The following is a 23916-nucleotide window of genomic DNA, read 5'->3' as shown; positions in this document are numbered from 1 at the left end:
CCGCTCGACGGCCCGGCTCACGTGCGCCCCCGCGGGGGGGCAGGACCCCACGCCCCGCCCCCTCGCCCCGGCCACGCCCCGGCCACGCCCCCGGGGGCTGCCCCAGGCGGGGTGGGCGGGGCCACGGCCCGCCCGGCACGTGCGCGGGGGCCGCAGCCGTTGCAGCCGCCGGGCCGCCGCGATGGCAACGGAGCCCCCGAAGCTCCTGGGGCTCAGCCAGGCGGCTTTGCCCGTTTTCCCGCGACTTTCCTTCTCCCGTGACTTCGCTGGTCGTGAAAGGGGATCCCGTGACCCCCCCAGGCACCCTGCAACCGTCACAAGCGCAGGCCAGCGGCCAAGCCTCTGGATTTGGGTCACGTGACCGCGGGGGGGGAGGATTCGTGAAGTGTGAAAACCAGTCAGAAGGCAGTTCGGTTTTGCTCCGTTTCCTGCCACAGCCCCGTGTCTGGAATGGTCTCTAGGGCCGGGGTAGGCAACCTGGGCTCTTTGAGGACTCGTGGACTTCAACTCCCAGAATTCCTGAGCCGGCCACGCTGAGGGGAAAGGGAGAGGTTTCCAAGCTGAGTCATGCTGGCTCAGGAACTCTGGGAGTTGAAGTCCACGAGTCATAAAAGAGCTAAGGTGGCCTACCCCTGGACTAGGCCTAGGCTGCTTTATGACTCATGGACTTAAACTCTCAGAATTCCTTAGCCAGCCACGCTGAGGGGAAAGGGAGAGGTTTCCAAGCTGAGTCATGCTGGCTCAGGAATTCTGGGAGTTGAAGTCCATCAGTCATAAAAGAGCCAAGGTGGCCTACCCCTGGCCTAGGCTGCTTTATGACTGGTGGACTTCAACTCCCAGAGTTCCTGAGCCGGCCATGCTGAGGGGAAAGGGAGAGGTTTCCAAGCTGAGTCATGCTGGCTCAGGAATTCTGGGAGTTGAAGTCCAGGAGTCATCAAAGAGCCGAGGTTGCCTACCCCTGTACAGAAACTCACAACATCCATACAAAATCATACAAAAATCAGTACATTTATCTATCCAGGTTGCTTCTCTCTTTGGTCAGTTTCCAACCGTTTGTGTACATATAGTGTATGTCCGGTCTACGAAAATTAGGCCAACCTAGGGAGGTTTTACTGTGGATAAAAGATGTTTATACATGTCTAAAAGCTGCAGTGCGTATATTTTAATTACTGGTTGCCAGGAGTCCTGCCCCAAAGCAAGCCATTTTGAGTTTCCTGTAATAATTTCAGCTGCCTTGACCGCTTTAGAGGAAGCTTAGACCTGCTGGCAGCTGCATCTGGAGAAGGGCGGGACCAAGAAGGAGGCAGAGTGTCAATTAAAATCCAACTTCCTGGCTGTTCTGCCCACTCGGGCTCCCTCCCGCTCCTCTTCCAACCCGCTGCGGGCACTGGAAGGTGCCACGTCAAGGAGAAGCAAACTTCTCTTTTTTTTCCCTGAGGTTTTTTTTTAACGCTTTTCTCTCCAGCTTCTGGCTATCCTTCGCCCAGCAGAAATAATTTAATCGATTTTTAGAGCTCCCATCTCAGTCAAGCAATTCTGGGTGACTTCTCAAACAGTTGAGATGGAGACCCTTATTGAGAGGGGCGACCCCTACTCTTTTCCTCCTGCCCGGAGCCTCCGGAGGCTCAGCTGGTATGTCTCCCAGTCCAGGGAATGCCACGTGGAACCTCAAAGCCTGTGCAACATGTGCCTGGACATGGACGCTCATTTTGTTTGCAGAATACAGAATAATGGAAGGGACCTTGGAGGTCTTCTAGTCCAACCCGCTGCTCAGCCTGGGAATTTAAAGACTTGTGGTCTTCAACTCCCAGAATTCCCCAGCCGGCATGGGACTTCTTTGCACCTGCCCCAAGAGCAGACACCCCACCATTGATGAGGAGGGGGGGGCGATGGTTGGGGGGGCACAGTGAGAGGGAGGATGAAAGATGCTTTGTGCACAATGTTGCCACTTTAAAACTGATGGGGGAGCCAGACACCCCGCCCCCCCAAAAAACCCTGAACCCTCCTCACCAATGGAGGAAACAGAACTCCAGAGACCATCTTCCACCATCATTCCCTGCAGAAGGTTGCCTCTCATCCCCAGTTTGGGAGCAGCCACAAAGTGCATAGACCAGCCTAGAGCCTTTATTTTTATTTATTTATTTTATTGCATTTATATACCGCCCTTTCCCTGAGGACTCAGGGCGGTTTACAGGGAGTTAAAAATCAACCATACAAAAGTTAAAAAACCAATTTAAAAAAGATTAAACCAACCTTGTACGATTAAAAACCCCAATTAAAATAAATTTCTCCTCAGCCTGGGCCCGAGAGCTCAAAGAGCCAGGTCTTCAGCCTTGGGCACCCCACACACCTGCTGGCTGGGGATGATAGGAACTGAAGTCCTGAGCCACGGGGGAGACCTTCCTCATCTCTTTGCACCCACCCTGCAAGGTCGTGGCTGGAAGAATGGTGGTAGTGGTGGTGGTGTGACAAGCAAGGTTGCATTCAAATCCCATCATCCCCTGCCAATATGAAATAGACTAGGGAAGGCCACGGTCCTTCAATGGTACTATCTGAGAGGATGTGGGATGCAATGTGTCAGGTGGGAAAGGGCTGCATGGTGGGTGTTGTTATTGTAGTCCTCCCTCCGTGGTGCTCCATCGCTGGAGGTTTTCAAGAAGAGACTGGACAGCCATTTGTCCAGAATAGTGTAGAGTAAGAGTGTCCAACCTTGAGAAATTAAAGACTGGCGGACTTCAACTCCCAGAATTCCCCAGCCAACTTTACTGGCTGGGGAATTCTGGGAGTTGAAGTCCCCCAGCCTTAAAGTCTCATAATTGGACACACTCCTGGTTTGGGGTCCACTGCCAGAGCAGGGGGACCGACTAGAAGACCTCCAAGGCGCCTTACAACTCTTGTCATTCTATGTATTCTATTCTAGCCGGGCGGCGCGATAACGGCGCAGCTTGACCCCCGCCGGCCGCCGTAGGCAGCCGCGCCCGGCAGGGTCGCCATGGCAACGCGAGACCCGTCGGCCGCGGCCTACTCGGCGGCGCCCGATGGAGAAATACGAGCGGATCCGGGTGGTCGGGCGGGGGGCGTTCGGGTGAGGGCGGCGGTCGCCGTGGCGACGCGGGAGGGGGCGGGACGTCCCCCTCCTCTCTCTTCCCCCTCTCTCCCCAGCCAATGGGAACCGCCCGGCTCGAGAACCGGTTCTTGATGAGGATTAGGGGGAGGGGAGGGGGCGTTGAGGGCGGGGCGGTTCTGGAGGCGCGGGACTACCACGCCCATCGTCCGCAGCCGGCGGCCTTTGGTCCACCACCTTCCAAGAGGCGGGGCTTCTCCCGCGATGGGATTTGTAGTCCCTCCCTGCGTGGATGGGGGGGGCCGTCAGCATTCAGCTCTGGCGATGAAAACCCCATTTCTGCCCCCCTCCCTACAGAGGAAGCCCCCACGCCCCCTTTGCACCCTCTTTGCCCACGGGGAAACTGAGGCACAGACAGGGCACCACCTCTCAGGCCAATTGGGCTACCCAAGGAGGGTCCCCTTCCAAAGGGGCGCTCAGGAGAGGGAGGGGGGCCAAGCTGACCCCCCCAGGTGGAAGGAGCCCCTCTATGACCCCTGCCCCCCATCTCCCCCTTGATACGCCCGCTGCCCCCCAAAGTAGAAGCTCCCCCATACCCCCCTGCCTCTTCACCTACCCAGTTGCCCCACAAAAGGGGGCTCAAGGAGTGGGAGAGAGCCAGGCTGACCCCTGCAATATGGAAGGAGCCCCCCCATGACCCCCCATCTCCCCCTTGATGTTCTTGTTGCCCCACAAAAGGGGGCTCAGGGAGTGAGAGGGGCCCAGCTGCTCCCCCATTAGACAGAAGCCCCCCATGCCCTTCCCATGCCCCCTGCCTCTTGAAGCACCCAGAGCTGCCCCACAAAAGGGGGAACAAGCAGTAGGAGAGCCAAGGTGGTCCCCCCTGCCGAGGGAATCCCCCCCCCATTACCCCCATGCCTCTCCCATGCCCCCTTGACATGCCTGTCTGCCCCGCCAAAGGGGGCTGAGGGAGTGGGCGGGGGCTGAGCTGCCCCCCCCATGTAGAGGAACCCCATCCCCTGGCCCGTCTCCTACTCCCTGACCCGCCTGGCCGCCCCACAGGATCGTCCACCTGTGCCTGCGCCGGCTGGACCAGAAGCTGGTCATCCTGAAGCAGATCCCGGTGGAGCAGATGACCAAGGATGAGCGCCTGGCGGCCCAGAACGAGTGCCAGGTGCTGAAGCTGCTGCATCACCCACACATCATTGAGTACTACGAGAACTTCCTGGAGGACAAGGCCCTGATGATCGCCATGGAGTACGCGCCGGGTAGGGGCACCCGCGGGCACCACCGGAGGCCTCCCAGCCTCGAAGGGGAGGGGAGATTTGCCCGTCAAAGGGTCGAACCCCCGGTCCAATGCGGCCTATCCCAGAAGCCTCCTGGCCTTGAAGGGGAGGGGGGCCTTGTCTGTCAAAGGGTTGAACCCTGGGTCAAATGGGCAGGTGCAAACAGCTGGCGCTGGGCACCTCCTGGTCTCAAAATGGAAGGGAAGCTGCCCCACTCTAGGACTGACCCCTGAGTCAAACGGGCAGGTGCCATGGTCTGTCCCAGAAGCCTCCTGGCCTCAAAGGAGCCTTGCCCACCAAAGGGTTGAACCCTGGCTCCAATGGGCAGATGCCAAGGGGCAGGCCTGGGCACCTCCCGGCCTTGAAAGGGAAGCCTTGCCCACCATCGGGTTGGACCTCAGGTGCCAATGGGCTATCCTAGGTGCCACTGGCCTTAAGAGAGGAAGCCTTGCCCGCGAAAGGGTTGAGTGCCAGGCCATCCACAGAAGAAGTGTAAGGTGGCAACCCTGGGAAGACTCTGATCAGCTCAGCCCAGGACGAGCCGGAACATTTTAATTTTATTTTATTTTAATTCCATTTATATCCCGCCCTTCTCCGAAGACTCAGGGCGGCTTACAAGCTTAGCAGTAGCCTTCATTCTATGTATATCCCTGCTTATTAGGGCTTTCACACACACCCCAAGCGGCATTATTACAAAGTCAGCTTAATTGCTCCCAACAATCTGGGTCCTCATTTTACCTACCTCAGAAGGATGCAAAGCTGAGTCAACCTGGAGCCTGGTGGGACTCGAACATGCACTGATTGCAGGCAGCTGGTGTTACTTAAGGAGGCATTAGCCCACTGCTCCACCAAGAACATACTGGGATGGGAGACCCAGAGGAATTTTGGGAGTTGAAGTCCACAAGTCTTAACGTTCCAAAGTTCCTACAAGGTCAGATGAATGGACACGCTCCTAGCCCCTTCCCCTGGACTTCATTTGGACCCCACAAGAGGTTGTGGGCGCTCCATCACTGGCCACTTGTCTGAAATGGTGGGGTCTCCTGCTTGAGCAGTGGTGGGGGGAGGTTGGACTAGAAGACCTCCAAGGTCCCTTCCAATTCTATTCCGATTGATGTTGCCATCTGATGGGAGCTAGGAAATTTTCCTCTTCCCTGGCAGCCCTTGCCCCATGGAGCACCCACCCCACAGAAATTAGGCAGGCCTCCCCCCTCCCCCCCCAAGGCTTGGAAGACCCCCCAAGCACTGGGATCAGATTGGATAACATGAGAAGCCTGGCTTGGTGCCAGGTTTTTGTCATGGTTAATGTTTTTAATGTGCTTCATTTTATGGTTTTATTACGGTTTTTATGGGTTTTTACTTCGCCTGGGGAGCCGCCCGGAGTGGGATTATAAAACGGGTGGCTACATAAATGTTTTGCATGAATAAATGCATTAAATAAATGAAGGAGGTCAAAACGTACTTGGGGGCAAGGCGTTGGCAAAGCCGGCTCTGGGGCTGAGAAATCTGTCCGTATTCATCCCTGGGAGTTTTGCTCCACTCCGTCTGAATGTTATTGGCGTGGAACGGATGGAACAAGACCACGAACCGGGTTATTTAAAGCAGATTTCTAAATATCCAGCGTTTCTTGCCGCTTATTCACCGGCCCTGTTCAAATTCAGGGGCCTGAATTCATCCGCCAGAATTACAGCCTTGACCACAAGCATGAGGAACTTTATGCAGATTAACAGCTGCAGGAATTTCTGTGGCCCAGCAAGGCGGTTCTTAACTGGATCGGAAGGGTGCAGTCGTTAAGCGAATCCGGTTTGCCCCATTGACTTGGAAGGGAGGTGACGTGACCTCAGGACACTGGCTGTCGTAAATTGGAGTCGGTTGCCACCCCCACCCCCCCATTGCGATCATATGACCACAGGGGTGCTGCAACGGTCATTCGTCCGAGGACCGGCCGTAGGTCAGGACTGATCGTAAGTGTGAAAAGCGGTCATAGGTCACTTTTTTTTAGCCTCGTCGTAACTTTGAACGGTTGCTAAACAAGTCGTAAGTCAAGGACTGTGTGGAACTGGGGCCTGACCCAGCAGACTGCATCCCCTTTTCCCATTACCAGCCTGGATGAAAGCGCACTGCCTTCTCCCCCCCTCTCAGAGGATCCTCCCCCAGGAACTGTGGTGGGGGACTTGCCAGCCACCTGTCTTTGTGTGTGTTTGTGTGTGTGTGTTCGTGTGTGCACGCGCACGCGCTGGAGAGTGTTGCACCAGCCTGGGATACGTGCACAATAGTGTGATGGGGGAAGGAGAGGTGGAGGACTCCAGGAAGCAGCCTCCCGCGCCCCCCTCCCCAATGCAGCAAGGAAGACCCCCGCCTTGCCCCCTCCTCCTCTCCAGCCCCAGGCTCCAAAGTTTGGGGAGGGGGGGGAGTTGCAACCGGTGGGCTGCTCCCTGCTAACACCTGGGCTGCTGGGGGAGGGGGGCTGGGGAGGCCACTGAGAAGCCCTCCTCCCCTTGTTACAGAAGCAAGTGTGTGTTCCCGTGGTGTGTACACGTGTGTGTGTGTGTGTCCGATTTCAGAGGCGGGGGTGGGGGGGGAGGAGAGGCACTCCCTGCCAGAGGCAGCCCCACTGGGCCTTGCAAACAAAGGGCCGTTTTGTGTGTCTGCTTACACAGTCGCAAGCCAGGAGGAGACACCGCAGACCCCCCTGGGCGGCTGGCTGGGGAGCAGAGCTGCCGAACAGGTTGGGCTTGATCCGCCCCGCCAGACGTGGGGCTCAGCTGCTGCTGTTTTTTCCCCCTGGATGGCGAGAGGAGGCTGGGTTAACCCTTGGCGGGCCTGCTCCCTTGGCCCAGTGGCTCCCCGGGTGGAGCTTTCCCATGCTTCCCAGGCCCTGGAAGCCCCCCACCCCCTTTGGCCTCCTCTTGGCCCATGAGCCTGGAGTTGGAAGGGTTTGAGTTTTGGTTGGATTCTTGCCTGGTCCTTCTCAGCCCTGCCTTGCGCTCTGGAATGCAAAACGCCTTCCCATCTCCCCCCCCCTCCCAAAAGAGGGAGCTGGCTCTAGGCTTTCCAGCACAGAACAACAGAGTTGGAAGGGCCCTTGGAGGTCTTCTAGTCCAGCCCCCTGCAGGAGGCCTCCTGCCATGCCGGACAAATGGTTGTGCATTCTCTCCTGGGTGACCTCCAGTGATGGAGCAGCCGCCACTTCTGGGGGCAAGTTGTTGCACTGGTTGCGGGCGGTCCTCAACTTACAACAGTTCATCTAGTGACTGTTCAAACTTACAGCGGCACTGAGAAATGTGACATTTTCTCCCGTCCCCTCATCGTCTTCGTTAATAGAATAGAACTAGAAGGGACCTCGGAGGTCTTCTAGTCCAACCCACTGTGCAAGCAGGAGGCCCGATACTGTTCAGAACAGACGGTTGTCCAGTCTCTTCTTAAAAACTTCCAGTATTGGAGCACCCACAGCTTCTGGAGGCAGGTTGTTCCACTGGTTAATTGTTCTCACTGTCAGGAAGTTTCTCCTTAGTTCCAGGTTGCTTCTCTCCTGGACTAGATTCCCTCCGTTGCTTCTTGTCCTGCCCTCAGGTGCTTTGGAGAATAGGTGGACCCCCTTCTTCTTTGGGGCAGCCCCTGAGATATTGGAACATAGCAATCGTGTCATTCCAAGTCCTTCTCTTCGTTAAGACTTCTAGACATACCCAATTCCAGCCACTTTTCTTCCTATGTTTTAGCCTCCAGCCCCCTGATCATCTTGGTTGCTCTTCCTTGCACCCTTTCCAGAGTCCAGCTTGGACAAATGGCTGTCCAGTCTCTTGAGGATGGGAAGGTTGAGGAGAGGAAACCAGCGAGCAGCTTTGCCGCCTCCCCAGCCGTTCCCTGTCCTTCCTGAGGACTGGCTGGCTGGGCCTGGAAACAGGAAGCTATCCCAAGCAAGCCCTTGGACCAGGCTGGCGGGGCCTTGGTGCTGGCTGGTCTTGGCTCCCTGCCTGCTGGATACGACCTGTGGGATCTGCCTACTCTGGGGGTCCTTCCAGAGAGGCTTTGGTGCCATGGGGTTGTCCAGCATGCTGGACCTTTGGTGCAGTTCTCTCCGAGTGCGGTGGCAGCCCTGAAAGGCAAAGCCCTTTTTCTTAGGATCTCTAAGTCACTAAGAAGCTCAAGCCATCCGAGATTGTCCTCATCCGATAAGGGAGGGCTCTGTCGGAGCGTGCACAGTCTTATGGTGCGAGATAACCCAGGAGTAAACACAGTGAACAGTAGTCTATATTAAATGGTGGTTTATCTTACACTGTCTACAATATCATACACCAGGAACAATATCCATACCTGTGCTAATACAGCAGGATCCAACAAATCACAGTTACAGCAGGCAACGGAAGAGAGAGAACACCTCAGAGAGCCTTCCCTTTATACAAAGGCTCTCAAAGGGACACAGACCCTGCTGAGTCCTTCCCATCATTACATCATACATCTTACATTACATAACCTGGTTAGCTGTTAAATCAATGCCTTGACAGGCTCCTTGCCCAGTTGACTGATACATAAGAAGAGGCTGGACGGTTTGTTGTCTGAGATGGCATAGGTTCTCCTGCTTGAGCAGGGGGCTGGACTAGAAGACCTCCAAGGTCCCTTCCAGCTCTATTCTATTCTCTATATATTCTCTATTCTATTCAATCTAATAACTAAATTTACAACAACAATGAAGTAATGTATGACCCTTTTCACACTTACGACCGTTGCAGCATCCCCATGGTCACGTGATTTACATTCGGACGCTTGGCGAACTGGTTCATATTTACGACGGTCGGCATGTCCCGGGATCACGTGATCCCCTTTTGCGGCCTTCTGCCCAGCAAGGGGGAAGCCAGATTAACTTCACAGCTGCGTTACTAATTTAACAACTGCAGTGAATCGTTTAACGAATGTGGCAAGGAAAGTGGTGAAACGGGGCAAAACTCATTCAGCAAATTTCTCACACTGCAGCATAAATTCTGGGCTCAAGTGTGGTCGTAAGCCGAGGACTGCCTGTATCTGGACAGTGGCCATCAAAGGACGCGGCAGTCCAGTTATCCTTGTCTCCTGCCTTGGCCGCTTTAAGACCGGACTTCAACTCCCAGAATACCCCTGGGAGTTGAAGTCCACACGTCTTAAAGTGGCCACGGTTGGCTGCTCCTGTTTGAAAGTATAGACAGAGAACTTGCTGGCAGCCACGCTGAGAGGCAAAGAGTGGGTCTAGCAGTGGGGAGCAAACCCTTTGGGGGTCGCGGGCTCTGGGGGCCTAAGGCCACCCCCCTCTTCCTCCCCTGCCCAGGTGGGACCTTGGCCGAATTCATCCATAAGCGGGGCAACTCCCTCCTGGACGAGGAGACCATCCTGCACTTCTTTGCCCAGATCCTGCTGGCCCTTCACCACGTCCACGCCAAGCAGATCCTGCACCGGGACCTCAAGACCCAGAATATCCTCTTGGACAAGCACCACACCACGGTCAAGATCGGCGACTTTGGCATCTCCAAGATCCTCAGCAGCAAGAGCAAAGCCTACACTGTGAGTGGGCTTTCGGCTGGGTGGGGGGTCTCCGCTGGCAGTTTCTGGGTGAAGGGGGCAGGGGTAGGCACCTCTGGCTCTTTTATGACTGGTGGACTTCAACTCCCAGAATTCCTGAGCCAGCATGGGGTAAACTTTGGCCCCTTCATGACTCATGGACTTCAACTCCCAGAATTCCTGAACCAGCATGGGGGAACTATGGCCCTTTCATGACTGGTGGACTTCAACTCCCAGAATTCTTGAGCCAGCATGGGGACTATGGCCGTCTTATGACTTGCAGACTTCAACTCCCAGAATTCCTGAGCCATCATGGCTAGTTCAGAAATTCTGAGTATTGAAGTCCCCAAGTCATAAAAGAGCCAAGGTTCCCCACTGCTGGTGTTTCTCAGCCTTAGCAACGATAAGATGTATGGACTTCGACTCCCAGAATTCCCCAGCCAGCATGGTGTTTGCAAAGGATACTGGGAATTGAAGTGCATCCGTAAAGAATGGTCTTGGCCGGTGTTTCTCAAACGTGCTAACTCTTAAGATGGGTGGACTTCAGCTCCCAGAATTTGGGGTGGGGGGTGTCTGACGTTAGGACCACTACAGCCAGGCCTCCCACACCCCGACACTTGTCGCGCTGCTGCTCGACGTCTTCAGCGGCCGCTGGCCGCCACTTGCAGCTGGATGCCTTGTGGCGCACGGTGCGTTGCCGTGCGGTGTCTTGCTGTGAGCCAGACAAGAGGGGGTGGGGGGGCTTCTGCTTTCCCCCTTTTTTCCGCGTTTCCGGATCGGCTGACGGGCGTTCCCTGGGGGGCCTCTCTCCTCAGGTGGTGGGCACCCCGTGCTACATCTCGCCGGAGCTGTGCGAGGGCAAGCCCTACAACCAGAAGAGCGACATCTGGGCCCTGGGCTGCGTCCTCTATGAGCTGGCCAGCTTGAAGAGAGCCTTTGAGGCCGCCGTAAGGGATGGACCGGGCGGGGCTTCTCTCTGGCGCAGGGGGGGCCCCGGGGTGCCCCAGACTCCCAGCAGGCACGGCCTCTGGCCACTGCTGGCCGGGACCCACCGGAAGAGCTGGCTGCGGAAATTTGGTGAAGCTCTGTGGTTCTCCTGCTCAAGCAGGGGGCTGGACTAGATGACCTCCAAGGTCTCTTCCGGCTCCGTTCTGTTCTGTTCTGTTCCATTCCATATTCTATTCTATTCTGTTCTGTTCCGTTCCGTTCTGTTCTGTTCTATACTTTTTCCTTATTCTATTCTATTCTGTTCTGTTCTGTTCTATACTTTTTCCTTATTCTATTCTGTTCTGTTCTGTTCTATACTTTTTCCTTATTCTATTCTGTTCTGTTCTGTTCTGTTCTATACTTTTTCCTTATTCTATTCTGTTCTGTTCTGTTCCATTCCATTCTATTCTATTCTATTCTGTTCCATTCTGTTCCGTTCCGTTCTATACTTTTTCCTTATTCTATTCTATTCTATTCTATTCTGTTCTGTTCTGTTCTGTTCTGTTCTATACTTTTTCCTTATTCTATTCCGTTCTGTTCTGTTCTATTCTATTCTATTCTATTCTATTCTATTCTATTCTATTCTATTCTTATATTCTATTCTATTCTATTCTATTCTTTATTCTCCTGTTCTGTTTTCTATTCTATATTCTATTTATTCTATTCTATTCTATTCCGTTCTGTTCTGTTCTGTTCTATACTTTTTCCTTATTCTATTCTATTCTATTCTATTCTATTCTATTCTATTCTATTCTATTCTATTCTATTCTATTCTATTCTATTCTATTCTATTCTATTCTATTCTTTATTCTCTGTTCTGTTCTGTTTTCTATTCTATATTCTATTTATTCTATTCTGTTCTATTCCATTCCATTCCATTCTATTCCATCCTATATTCTATATTCTGAATTCTATTCTGTTCTGTTCTGTTTTAAATCTCCTCCGCAGGGAGAGTCTGTGGCCAAAATAGCTGGTAGGGGGTCTTGCCAGGAGCAAAGGACCCCCTTATACAGAGAGGGCTCCTCAGAAAGGGGGGGCCGCACAGGATGGGCAGGTCCTGGGGGGCTTCTGGTGCCAGTCAGAGCAGGCAGCCCTGAGGGAGGCGGAGAGGTGGAGGCACCAGGCTAGAAACTGGGAGACGGTGAGTTCTAGTCCCGCCTGACGCACGAAAGCCGGCTGGGTGACATGGGGCCAATCACCAGGAGACGGTGAGTTCTAGTTCCGCTTTAGGCATGGAAGCCAGCTGGGTGACTTTGGGCCAGGCCCTCTTTGTGAGCCCAGCCCACCTCACAGGGTTGCTGTTGCCCCCTGCCCTCCTGAGGCATTTTCAGGGAAGGGGGGGGTCCTGCAAATTCCCTGAGGGCGCCCCCTCCTCTCCCGCAGAACCTGCCTGCTTTGGTTCTGAAGATCATGAGCGGCACCTTTGCCCCCATCTCGGACCGCTACAGCCCTGAACTGCGCCAGTTGATCCTCAGCCTGCTCAACCTGGACCCCTCCAAGCGGCCGCCGCTGAACGAGATCATGGCCGAAGCCCTCTGCGTCCGGCCCCTGCTGGACCTTTACACCGACGTGGGCAGCGTCCGGATGAGGAGGCACGTGGGGCAGGGGGGGCGGCCCTGCTCTTTCCCCACCCCTCCCCCTCCCTGCTTCTTCCTCCCCCCCCACCTGACAAATACAGGCCCTCCTCAATTTACAGCAGCTCATTTAGTGACCGAGTGAAGTTACAGTTGCACTGAAAAAAATGACTGAGGGCCGTTTTTCACACTTAACGACCGTTGATCAGAATGTTGGCAACCGACTCGTATTTATGACGGCTGCAGTGTCCCGGGGGGTGGGGGAAGGGGTCACATGATCCCCTTTTGTGACCTTCCAACAAGCAAAGTCAAAGGGGGAAGCCAGATTCGCTTAACAACTCTGATGAGTGGTTCTCAACTTACGACCGCAGTTGAGCCCAAAATTTAGGTTGCTAGGTGAGAAATTTGTCAAGTGGGTTTCGCCCCATTTTACGACCTTCCTCGCCACAGTTGTGAAGTGAAACCCAGCAATTCATTAAGTTAGCAACTCGGCCGTTAAGCGAATCCGGCTTCCCCCATTAACTTGGCCTGTCGGAAGGTGGCAGAAGGGGATCCCACGACGACGCCACCGTCATAACTGTGAGTCAGCTGCCCAGCATCTGAATTTTCATCACGTGGCCGCGGGGGACGGAGCAACGGTCATAAGCGTGGAAGAGGGTGCTAAGTCGCTTTTCCCAGTGCCATTGTAACATTGAAGGTCGCTAAATGAACTACCTGTCCTAACGGAAGCGATCGACGTAACAACTGGGGCAAGAAAGGTTGTAAAGTGGGGCACAGCTCACTGGGCCACTGTCGCCGTGGAAAGTTGAGGCTGAACCTTCGGCCCGTGTCCTGTTGCTCCTGGCAGGCCCGAGAAGTCGTGGAGAGCGGTGCCCCCCGTGGCCCAGAGCAGAGCCGGGGGGGCGGCTGTGGCGGCCAGACTGAGGGGTAAGGCTGGGCACGTGCCGGGGGGGTCTCCCTGGGGGGGCTGCCTGGGGTCCTCCCCTGAGGGAGGGGCAGACTTGCGGCTCCTCTTATCGGGCCCTGGGGCGGCTGGAGAGACAGCCCAGCACCCCACGGGCCTCCTTCTCTCGGACACAGGTGGCCGCGCCGGGACCCCCAGGCCCGGCCTCCCCCCAGCCCTGTCCTCCACCTACACCTGGGGCTCCGGGATCGCCGCCCCCCTCCGCCTGCCCATGCTGAACACCGAGGTGGTCCAGGTGTCCACGGGCCGCACGCAGAAGGCCGGCGTGACCAAATCCGGGCGGCTGGTCCTGTGGGAGGTGAGAGCCCCTCGCTTCTGCCAGGGATGGGGGGGGCTGAGGAAGGGAGCCTTGGAGATGCTGGTTCGCCCCCCACCCGCCTCCCCGGTCCTCGTTTGCTCCACTTTTTATTTTTCCAAGAAAACTCATCCTTTGGGAGGACGGTTGGCAGCTCCAAGTGGGGTCAGGAGGGGGGGGCTTTAGGCGGGCACCAGCGAGGTTGGCACTGCAGAGGCAGAAGAGGCCTGTCGAGGGCGAAACGGACGCCCCCCCCCTTTCTTTTTTGCCAATGAGAACTGAATAGGTTGAATAGCCAGTTCAGCTCCAAGTGGGTGGGGGAGAGAAGGAGTGAAGTAGCTGGGAAGAGGGGGGAGGGAGGGGGGGCAGCCAGACTCTTGGGGGGGAGGGGGAGGAGGGGACTATTGTGGGGTCTTTGGTGCGCTCTGAGTTGGGCTCTTTTCTTGTAGACGTTTCGTTATCCCACCAAGGGAAGACCATCAGGGCTAGAAGGGAGGGGGGTTGATAGAGAGGAGGGAAAGAAATAGGGGGTCCCTGGTGCCCTCTGAGCTGGGGGGTTTCCTTGCAGACATTTCATGACCCAAGTAGGGAACGTCGTCAGTACTGGAAAGGAGGGGTTTTCTGTGGAGTAGAGAAGGGAAGGAGGAGGAGGAGGAGGAGGAGGAGGAGGAGGAGAACTGTGGGGTCCCTGGTGCCCTCTGAGCTGGGGTTTTTTCTTGCAGACGTTTCATGACCCAAGTAGGGAACGTCATCAGGGCTAGAAGGGGGGGGGGGGTTGGAGGGAGGAGGAGGAGGAGGAGGGGAAGAGGAAGGAGTGGAGGGAGAGGAAGAGGAGGGAGGAGGAAGATTGTGGAGCCTTTAGTCATCTCTGAGCTGGGCGGTCTTCTTGCAGACGTTTCATGACCCAACTAGGGAACGCCATCAGTGCTAGAAGGGTGTGTGTGTGTGTGTGTTTGTTGCAGAGTGGAGGAGGGGGAGGGGATCTGCTCCTCCATTTAGGGCAGGCCTCTACCTGAGAAGGCCAGCAGAGGGATGTTGGGGCTCACACAAGCCGCAGGACCCCCCCCCCTCTTCTTCCCTGCTTCTTTCTCTCCTGCTGGAAGAGCCCCGTTCTCAGCCCCGAATGGGAAACTCAGCCAAAGTCCCACGGGTAGAGTTAGTAGGCTGTCCCTGGGAAGGAGCTCTGCATGTGCCCAGGAGCCCTCTCCTTCCGGCCCGGATTTTGAATCCCAGCACCTCTGTCTGATCTGCTCTCCCTCTGGCTGCTCCCCCCCCTCCGCAGCCGCCCCCATTTGGCACGGCCGGGGGGCCCTCGCTCCCGGGGGCCACGGAGCAGCTGCAGCCCCAGTTTGTGTGCCGTTTCCTGGAGGGCCAGTCCGGGGTGACCATCAAGCACGTTGCCTGCGGGGATCTCTTCACCGCCTGCTTGACAGGTAGGAGGAGGCAAGGGGGGGTCCTTGCAGGGTCCCAGGAAGTGGGTCTGCACGGCAGGTGGGGGCAGGCCTTTCCTCCCCGGGACACCTGCAAGGCTCGCAGTGGACTGGGGGAAAAAAAATAAACTCAATTTTCACCATTGCAAGATTTTTTTTATTTTTATTTTTATTCCATTTATATCCTGCCCTTCTCCGAAGACTCAGGGTGGCTTACAATTTAAGCACAAACCAATGTGCTTAGCAGTAGCCTTCATTCTATGTATATGCCTGCTTATTAGGGCTTTCGGGCCCACCCCAAGCGGCATTATTACAAAGTCAGCTTATTGCCCCCAACAATCTGGGTCCTCATTTTACCTACCTTGGAAGGATGGAAGGCTGAGTCAACCTTGAGCCTGGTGGGACTCGAACCTGCACTAATTGCAGGCAGCTGGTGTTACTTAAGGAGGCATCAGCCCACTGCTCCACCAAGGCCCTCCCCTGCGCAAATGTTTTTCCGGGCAGCATTAGGGCAGGGGCCTCCAAGCTAGGCCACTCGAAGACCTGCGGACTTCAACTCCCAGAATTCCCCAGCCGGTTGTGGAATTAAAAGTTGGCTGGGGAATTCTGGGAGTTGAAGTGCGCAGGTCTTAACGTGGCCGAGTTTGGAGGCGCCTGGGCTGCAATACTGAAATCCCCCCACATCCGATTGTGCTGTGCCTCCTGATAACCCAGAGATTTGTCTGGGCTTCTTCTGAATGTGAAGGTGTTTGAAACTCATGTTGACTCAGTTCCTGCCTGTCTTCACCTGGGTCATCTTGGGCAGGGGTGTGTGTCATTTTGGGTGTGGGGTGGGACTAGAAGACCTCCAAGGGCCCGTCCAACTCTGTTATTCTATTCTATTCTATTCTATTCTATTCTATTCTATTCTATTCTATTCTATTCTATTCTATTCTATTCTATTATTATTTTCTGTTCTATTCTATTCTATTCTATTCTATTCTTATTTTCTGTTCTATTCTATTCTATTGTATTCTATTCTATTCTTTCTATTCTATTCTATTTCTGTTTCTGTTCTATTCTATTCTATTGTATTCTATTCTATTCTTTCTATTCTATTCTATTTCTGTTTCTGTTTCTGTTTTTATTCTATTTTGTTCTACTCTGCTCTAATTCTATTCTATTCTATTCTTATTTCTATTCTATTCCATTCCATTCCTTATTCTAATCTATTCCATTCCTTATTCTATTCTTTGATGATCTTCCTTAGTCTCTGTCATCTTCCTGCCCTTTGGGGTCCAGCCGACCCCAGCCAGGTGCCAGCCTTGGTTTGGGAGGCTGGGATTGGGGGGGCTGTGTCAGTGGATCCCCGCAATATGCCCGGTGTCCTCTCGGCTCCTTTTCCTCCCCACAGACAGAGGGATCGTCCTGACCTTTGGCAGCGGCAGCAGCGGATGCTTAGGACACGGAGCGCTTGTGGACGTCAGCCAGGTTGGTTCTGCCCTCGGCTCAAGCATCTGGATCGGCCAGAGGAGGGAGGTCCAGTCCCCGAGGAGTGCGGGGTGGGCTCAGGGCTAAGCGGGGGAGCCGCATATTCTCATTTTATACACACACACACACACACAAACACACCGGCCTACATCTGCAAAAGGAAGAAAACTGCACAAGGGGGCTGCAAGAGATTTAAAAGGAAGAGAGTCTCTCAACTCAGGTGCACGTTGATATCAGAATACAGGATCACAGAAGTGGAAGGGACCTTAGAGGTCATCCAGCCCATCCCCCTGTACCAGGGCCGTCCAACCTTGGGAACTTTTAAGAGTTGTGGACTTCAACTCCCAGAATTCCCTTGTTGGGGAACTCTGGGAGTGGAAGTCCACAGAGTTCCAAGCTTGGACACTCCTGTTACTGAGTCCCCAGCTCGAGTAAGGGGTTGGGCTAGAAGACCTCCGGGGTCCCTTCTGTCGCTCTGATTCCCCTGGGATGGAGCGAAGCAGGGCTGGTGGGTGGACGGCCTCCCTGCCGTGGCCAGCTTCCAGCTTTTTCCTTCTCCTGCCTCGAGACGAACCTCACCTGGGCTCCCCAGGGGCGTGGGAGAAAGGCCGGGGAGGATGGGGGCGAGTGCCATCGGCCTCTTGTCTTTGCAGCCCAAGATCGTGGAGGCCCTGCTGGGGTATGAGATCACACAAGCCGCCTGTGGCGCCTCCCACGTGCTGGCCCTCTCCAGCGAAGGGGAAGTCTTCGCCTGGGGCAGGGGCGACAACGGTGAGCACCCCGAATCGGGGCTTCCGCTGAGATCCCTGGTGATCCCTGGAGAGTTTTTCTCTAGGTCTGTGGCTTTTCGAACTTACCCCACAGGAGGAACCGGCACCCCTTTAGCTTCAGTGACCCTCCTGGCTTAGGGGCAGTCCTAGAATCGCCCCACCGCAAGATCCTCCCATACGGCAAAGGCCTGCCAGTCACTTCCGCAGCTTCAAAGCATGCCGAAAGCTGGAAAAGCAGCCTTTGGGGAATTTATTTTTCAAACAGGTAGCACCTGGTGCCTTCCCTTATCACTTTTAAGGGCTGTTAATCTGACTCAGTGGGTTAGGACGCTGAGCCTGTCGATCAGAAGGTCGGCAGTTTGGCGGGTCGAATCCCAAGTGCAGTGTAACAGAGTGAGCACCTGTTACTCGTCCCAGCTTCTGCCAACCTAGCAGTTCGAAAGCACGTAAAAAAAATGCAAGTAGAAAAATAGGGACCGCTGCAGTGGGAAGGGAACAGCGTTCCGTGCGCCTTTGGCGTCTAGTCATGCCGGCCACATGACCACGGAGACGTCCTTGGACAAGCGCTGGCTCTTCGGCTTTGAAACGGAGATGAGCACCGGCCCCTAGAGTCAGAAACGACTAGCCGCGCCAGGGAACCTTTACCTTAATCTCTCTTAGGGCTAAGAGGGGCTATCTCTAGTCACGGCCTGTTCTTCCTTTTTTGGAAGACCGGCGCCGTTTTGCGGGGTTTTCTTTATTGCTAAAGCACAAGGAAGAAGGCTGCTGAAGGCAGAAAAGGATAAGGAAGTGCGGAATATCCTTTTTTGATAAATAAATAAACAAATATCGATGGCTGAAGCATCCCGAAGCATTGGCCTCCTCTTGCCTGCTTGGGGGGAGAGCTGGGGGGGAGCCCCTTCTGACAGCCCCCTCTTTCCTTCCTCCTGTGGCCCAGGGCGGCTGGGGCTGGGCACCCAGGAGTCCCACGGCTCTCCACAGCTGGTGCCCCTGCCCTCCGGCTACGACGCCCAGGTGGTCCTGTGTGGCATCGACGCGTCCATGATCCTCACCTCCAAGCATCAAATTCTGGCCTGCGGCAGCAATAGGTAACACAAACATCCCGGTTTGCCCTCCGGAGTCTAGAAAAGCCCCCCCCCCGTCTCGGGTGGGGGGACCAGCTGCTGGCGGAGCTTGAACTCGAAACGGTCTGGAGGTGGGTCCAAGAGGGAGGGGGCAGCTCGGCACTGACCCTTCCCTCCCACCCACCAGGTACAACAAGCTGGGCCAGGACAGGATGGCGCCCTGCGGGGAGACCCCCACCGCCGCCGAGCAGGTGGAGGAGGTGCTGGTCTTCAGCCCCGCCTGCTCAGCCCCCCTGAGCGAAGAGGCCGTCGTGGGCGCGGACATCGGCACCTCCCACTCGGCAGCCATCACCGGTGAGCCCCCCCCCGGGCAGCCCCCAGGCAGGTTCTCTCCTGGCCGTTAAACCAGGAAGCCTTTCTGAGCCTTCGACTTACCATCCTTTCTTTAGTGCAGGGCTAGGCAACCTTGGCTCTTTTTACGACTCGTGGACTTCCAGAATTCCTGAGCCAGGAATTCTGGGAGTTGGAGTCCACGAGTCGTGAAAAGAGCCAAGGTTGCCTAGCCCTGATTTAGTGGGCATTCAAAGTTCCAACGGCCCCCCAAAAAGGGGACTTGCGGCCATTTTTCCCACTGAACGACCGTATATCACCTGATCCAAATTTGGACACTCGGCCCCCGGCTCCTCTTTTCTGACCGTGGCTGTGTCACGGGATCCCCTCTGGCGACTTCCTGACCAGCAAAGCCAGTGGGGGAAGTCAGACTCGCTTAGTGTCCACGTTACGGACTTCAGCACCTCAGTGACGCGCGGGGCCACTCGGGCGAGAGCGGTCGTCCAGCCAGGCAAAACCACCGCCTACCGGGCAGTTAGGCAATGCACTGGGGCGGCGCTTCGTTTTACGACCCTGTCGCTTAGCGGCGAAGCTTCTGCTCCCAGTTGCCATGCCAACCCCAGGGCCCGACGCGCTTCCCCCCTTGTCCCCCGACAGCCTCCGGCCGGTGCTACACCCTTGGCAGCAACCAGCACGGCCAGCTGGGGCCCATCTCCTGCCGGGCCAGCCGGGCCCCCTACCTGGTGGAAGGGCTGCTGGGCACCAGGGTCATCAAGGTGGGCTGTGGGGACGCCTTCACCCTGGCGGTGGGAGCAGGTGAGTTGCCGGGCGGGAGACTCGGACCCTCCCCCCCGCCTGTGGGCACAGGGCTGGGGGTCAGCTGGGTCAGCCTGCCGCTTGTGCCTCCCCAGATGGCGAGGTCTATACCTGGGGCAAGAGCGCCCGGGGCCGCCTGGGCAGAAAGGAGGAAGAGACGAGGACCCCCCAGCCGGTGCAGCTGGAGGAGGGCCCCCCCAGCCTGGTCGTCTCGGTCTCCTGTTGCCATGGCACCACCCTGCTCACCCTCAAGCGTGAGTAGCCGGCAGCGGGCACAGCTGCCAAGGGGGCCCTGGCTGGGCATGAGCTGCCAGCTGGCAGGCAGTGTGGGAAGGCCCTGTCCCCACGGCCACCCTTCCCCCTGGGAGGGCTGCGGAGGGATTGGACCCAGGATGCCCAAAGTGGGTTTCCAAGGGAGCGGCTGGCCTCCCTCGGCTTTGGAGCTCCAGAAACCACCGGAAGCCACCCAGCTGCGGAGAGTGGCAGTTGTGCACACACACACACACACACACACACACTCCGAGAGTCAACCAGAGTGCTGACAGCAAAGAATCTTTGCAGCCCAGGGTTGAATTTGGGGGTCCCTGGTGCTCTCTGAGCTGGGTGGTTTTCTTGCAGAGGTTTCATTACCCAAACAAGGGAACATCATCAGTGGTAGAAGGGAGGGGGAGGAGGAGGAGGAGGAGGAGGAGGAAGAGGAGGAAATGAGGAGGAGGAGGAGGGGGAGGAGGAGGAGGAGGAGGAGGAGGAGGAGGAGGACTATGGGGGTCCCTGGTGCTCTCTGACCTTAGTGGCTCAGCCAATCTCCATGTATGCATGGTTGTACTTGGACCATAAAGGTTCGTTGTCAGACATTTGATGACCCAGCTAGGGAACATCACCAGTGTTAGAAGAGAGAGGAGTTTGTAGGGAGGAGGAGGAGGAGGAGGAGAAGGGGGAGGACTGTGGGGTCCTTATTGCCCTCTGAGCTAGAAGGGAGGGGGTCTGGGAGGAGGAGGAGGACTGTGGGGTCCCTGGTGGTTTTCTGGCAGACGTTTCATGGCCCAGCTTGTGAAGAGTCTTTGGTGGACTTACGACCTCTTTCTTGCCTCTTTCTTGCGGGGTGGCCCGCCCCTATCCCAAAGCTTTGCTGGCTGAGGAATTCTGGGAGTTGAAGTCCACCCGTCTTCAGGTGGCCGCCTTTGGAGACCCCTGTCCTAGCCAGTCCAGTCGGGCTTTTTCCGTGGCTGCTGGAGCTTCTCCACCAAAGCCTCAAGGCTACATATAGGAGGACATCCCTGCAGCCCTTTTGCGGGAGGGGGGGAATGTCAGGGAGAAGAGGGGGGGGGGCCAGCAGCTCCAGAATCCCCTCCCCAGATGCTAAGCACATCTGGGGACCGAGAGGCCAGCTGCAGGCAAGCCTCCTAAGCCGTGTTTTCAAAATTCCTCTCCTAGGGCAGGAAATCCGGAAATAGCTCCTCGGCTAAGTGTGGCCCCAGGAGAGGGTGAATCAGCCTGCCTGCCTGCCAAAACGGGGGGGGGGGTGTTTGATGGGGGGGGGCAGCTGAGGATGAATGGGCAGCTCTGAAGATGAAAGGGAAGAGGCTGAGTTTGTGGGTTCAGACAAAGCCCCTCTGTGCCACATGCTGGTGGGGGGGGGGGTTGGCCAGCTCCGGCTTCTCACTGTCCTCCCCCCCCATGCTGTGGGGAGGGAAGCAGGTCCTGGCTGAGCCCGAAATACCCCCCTTTGCCCCCCCCTTTCCTTGCAGCCTGGTTGATTACTTTTTTCCCCAGTGTGTGAGTGTGTGTGTGTGTTGCATTTCAGCCGGAGTGGAAGAATCCAGCCCGCAGTGAACTAACGGATGGAGATGGGAGAGAGCAGCAGAAGCAGAAAGGACCCCCGTGGGGTGGGGCTTTCAGGGAATCCTGACACCCCCACCCACCCACCCCTCATCTGGGAGGCTGAAGCTGGACTGGGGGGAGGGAGCCCAGCGCCGGCTGATGCAAGATTGCCCCCTCCCCTCTCTGGAGCTTCCTGGGGTGAGCAGGGCTGCTCGGCCTCCGTGCCCCCCTCCCAAGGCAGAGCAGCCTCTCCTGCGGCAGGCAGGGCCCTGGGGAAACGGGGGGGGGGGAGCCGTGGGGCCAGGCTGCCTCTTCTCCCTATGCTGACTCAGGCTGCTGCGTGGGTTCCCAGTGGGGAGAGGGCCCTCCCAGCAGTGACTCAGAGGCCGCTTTGACTCACCTTGCTGCCTCCCTCTCAGGATCTGTCCCCGGTGCCCGTCAGGTGGCTGCGGGACCCAGCCTGGGATGGGCCCCATCCAACAGCTCCTTTGGCCCTGGGTTCTCGCCAGGGGGTGGCGGTGGGGGGGGGCTGTTGTTTTTTTATTTTTTATATATCTATTTTTCTACACTCTTTTTTATCGCTTGCAAGCCGCTGTGAGTGAGCAGGCGGCTATGAAGGTTTTCTAAATAAATAAATACATTTTTAATTGCTGAGTCTGGAATACTTTGAGGAGTTGTGGGGGGGGGCTCCCTCAGTCAGAGCAGGGGCCTTCCAACTTGGCCCTTTGATGACTTGTGGACTTCAACTCCCAGAATTCCTCAGCCAGGCAATTCTGGGAGTTGAAGTCCACAAGTCATCAAAGGTCCAAGTTGGAAGACCCCCTGATATAGACTTTAAGAGGAGTGGACTTCAATTCCCAGAATTCCTCAGCCAGCATGCCTGACTGAGGAATTCTGGGAGTTGAAGTCCACAAGTCATCAAAGGGCCAAGTTGGAAGACCCCCTGATATAGACTTTAAGAGGAGTGGACTTCAACTCCCAGAATTCCTCAGCCAGCATGCCTGACTGAGGAATTCTGGGAGTTGAAGTCCACAAGTCATCAAAGGGCCAAGTTGGAAGACCCCCTGATATAGACTTTAAGAGGAGTGGACTTCAACTCCCAGAATTCCTCAGCCAGCATGCCTGGCTGAGGAATTCTGGGAGTTGAAGTCCACAAGTCCTCAAAGGGCCAAGTTGGAAGACCCCCTGATATAGACTTTAAGAGGAGTGGACTTCAACTCCCAGAATTCCTCAGCCAGCATGCCTGACTGAGGAATTCTGGGAGTTGAAGTCCACAAGTCATCAAAGGGCCAAGTTGGAAGACCCCCTGATATAGACTTTAAGAGGAGTGGACTTCAACTCCCAGAATTCCTCAGCCAGCATGCCTGGCTGAGGAATTCTGGGAGTTGAAGTCCACAAGTCCTCAAAGGGCCAAGTTGGAAGACCCCCTGATATAGACTTTAAGAGGAGTGGACTTCAACTCCCAGAATTCCTCAGCCAGCATGCCTGACTGAGGAATTCTGGGAGTTGAAGTCCACAAGTCATCAAAGGGCCAAGTTGGAAGACCCCCGGCACGGTTTGCAGAAAGCCCCGTCTGTCACGGATAGTCCTCAAATTATGATCACCGTTGGGGGCCTGAATTTCCATCGCTAAGCAAAGCAGTGGTTAAGTAAGTTAAGTCTGATTTTATGTCCTTGTTTGCTGTGGTTGTTAAGTGAATCAAGAGATGTTAAGCTAATTCCAGCTTCCCTCATTGACTTTGCTTGTCGGAAGGTCACAAAAGGGGATCACTGCCACCGTCGTAAATATGAGCCAGTGGCCAAGCATCCCGGATTTTGATCATGTGACCCTGGGGTTGCTGCAACGGTCGTAAGTCTGAAAAGGGGTCAGAAGTCCCTTTTTCCAGTGCCACGGTTACGTTGAACGGTCACTAAACAAATTGCTGTAAGTCGAGGACTATCTTCTTACCCAGGGTGCAAATCATTTGACTGGGGATGTTGCCGTGGTCATCAGTCACATTCCTCAGGGATGTTGTAACTTCAAACAGTCGCTAAAGGAATGTTTGTACCCGGAAGGCTAAGCTGTCCAGTCGTAAGCCTGAAAACCGTTCACCTTTTTGAGCTAAAGTCACTAAACGAACAGTTGTAATCCGAGGACTACCGGTATTGAATTCCCATTCTTGGTTCTGTGTTCGAGAACAGCCACAAAGGCTCCGTCAGGAACTTTGAAGGATTGGATGAAATGGGTCCTCAGCCTTGGCCGCAACTGAAGTCCACAAGTCTTAAAAGCGGCCCTGGGATAAAGGAGGAAAGGTTCAAATCTATCACTTTCCTGTCGAGGGATGTTGAACGAACCACAGTAACCTCCAGAGGAATTATACTCCTCGGATACTCCAGGGAGAAAGCTGCTAGTTTGGCTGAACCCTTCGGTGTCCCTGCTTAAAAATCCTGGAAAACTGGTGGAGTGCCAGGAAACTGGAGGAGGACAAATTGGAAGGGACGAAGAAAGGAAATCTGGGAGATTTCAGCAGGAACTTTGTC

At 55.6% G+C, this 23916-nt stretch overlaps 1 protein-coding gene across 3 annotated transcripts; it reads left to right on the top strand.

The window, feature by feature from the left end:
• Positions 1–2986: 2986 nt before the first annotated feature.
• On the top strand, positions 2987–22004 carry NEK8 (NIMA related kinase 8). Of its 3 annotated transcripts, XM_083379716.1 has the most exons (15): positions 2987–3085; positions 4127–4332; positions 9647–9879; positions 10692–10823; positions 12247–12455; positions 13285–13364; positions 13518–13699; positions 14979–15129; positions 16520–16596; positions 17250–17367; positions 18304–18454; positions 18618–18784; positions 19418–19576; positions 19672–19830; positions 21381–22004. In XM_083379716.1, exons 1-15 carry the CDS (start codon positions 3039–3041, stop codon positions 21407–21409), a joined length of 2100 nt encoding a protein of 699 aa, XP_083235842.1. In that variant the 5' UTR covers positions 2987–3038; the 3' UTR covers positions 21410–22004. The 3 variants fall into 3 exon arrangements, with proteins under 3 accessions (XP_083235842.1, XP_083235841.1, XP_083235843.1); XM_083379715.1 differs by having other exon boundaries at positions 13285–13699; XM_083379717.1 differs by lacking the exons at positions 2987–3085; positions 4127–4332 and adding an exon at positions 5909–5938 and having other exon boundaries at positions 13285–13699.
• The last annotated feature ends 1912 nt before the right edge of the window (positions 22005–23916 follow it).

The sequence above is a fragment of the Vipera ursinii genome (assembly GCF_947247035.1).
Source record: "Vipera ursinii genome assembly, chromosome: 1".
In the NCBI taxonomy this organism is placed as follows: domain Eukaryota; kingdom Metazoa; phylum Chordata; class Lepidosauria; order Squamata; family Viperidae; genus Vipera; species Vipera ursinii.
Note: the sequence above shows the minus strand (reverse complement) of the source record. Positions and strands in the feature narration are given on the sequence as shown.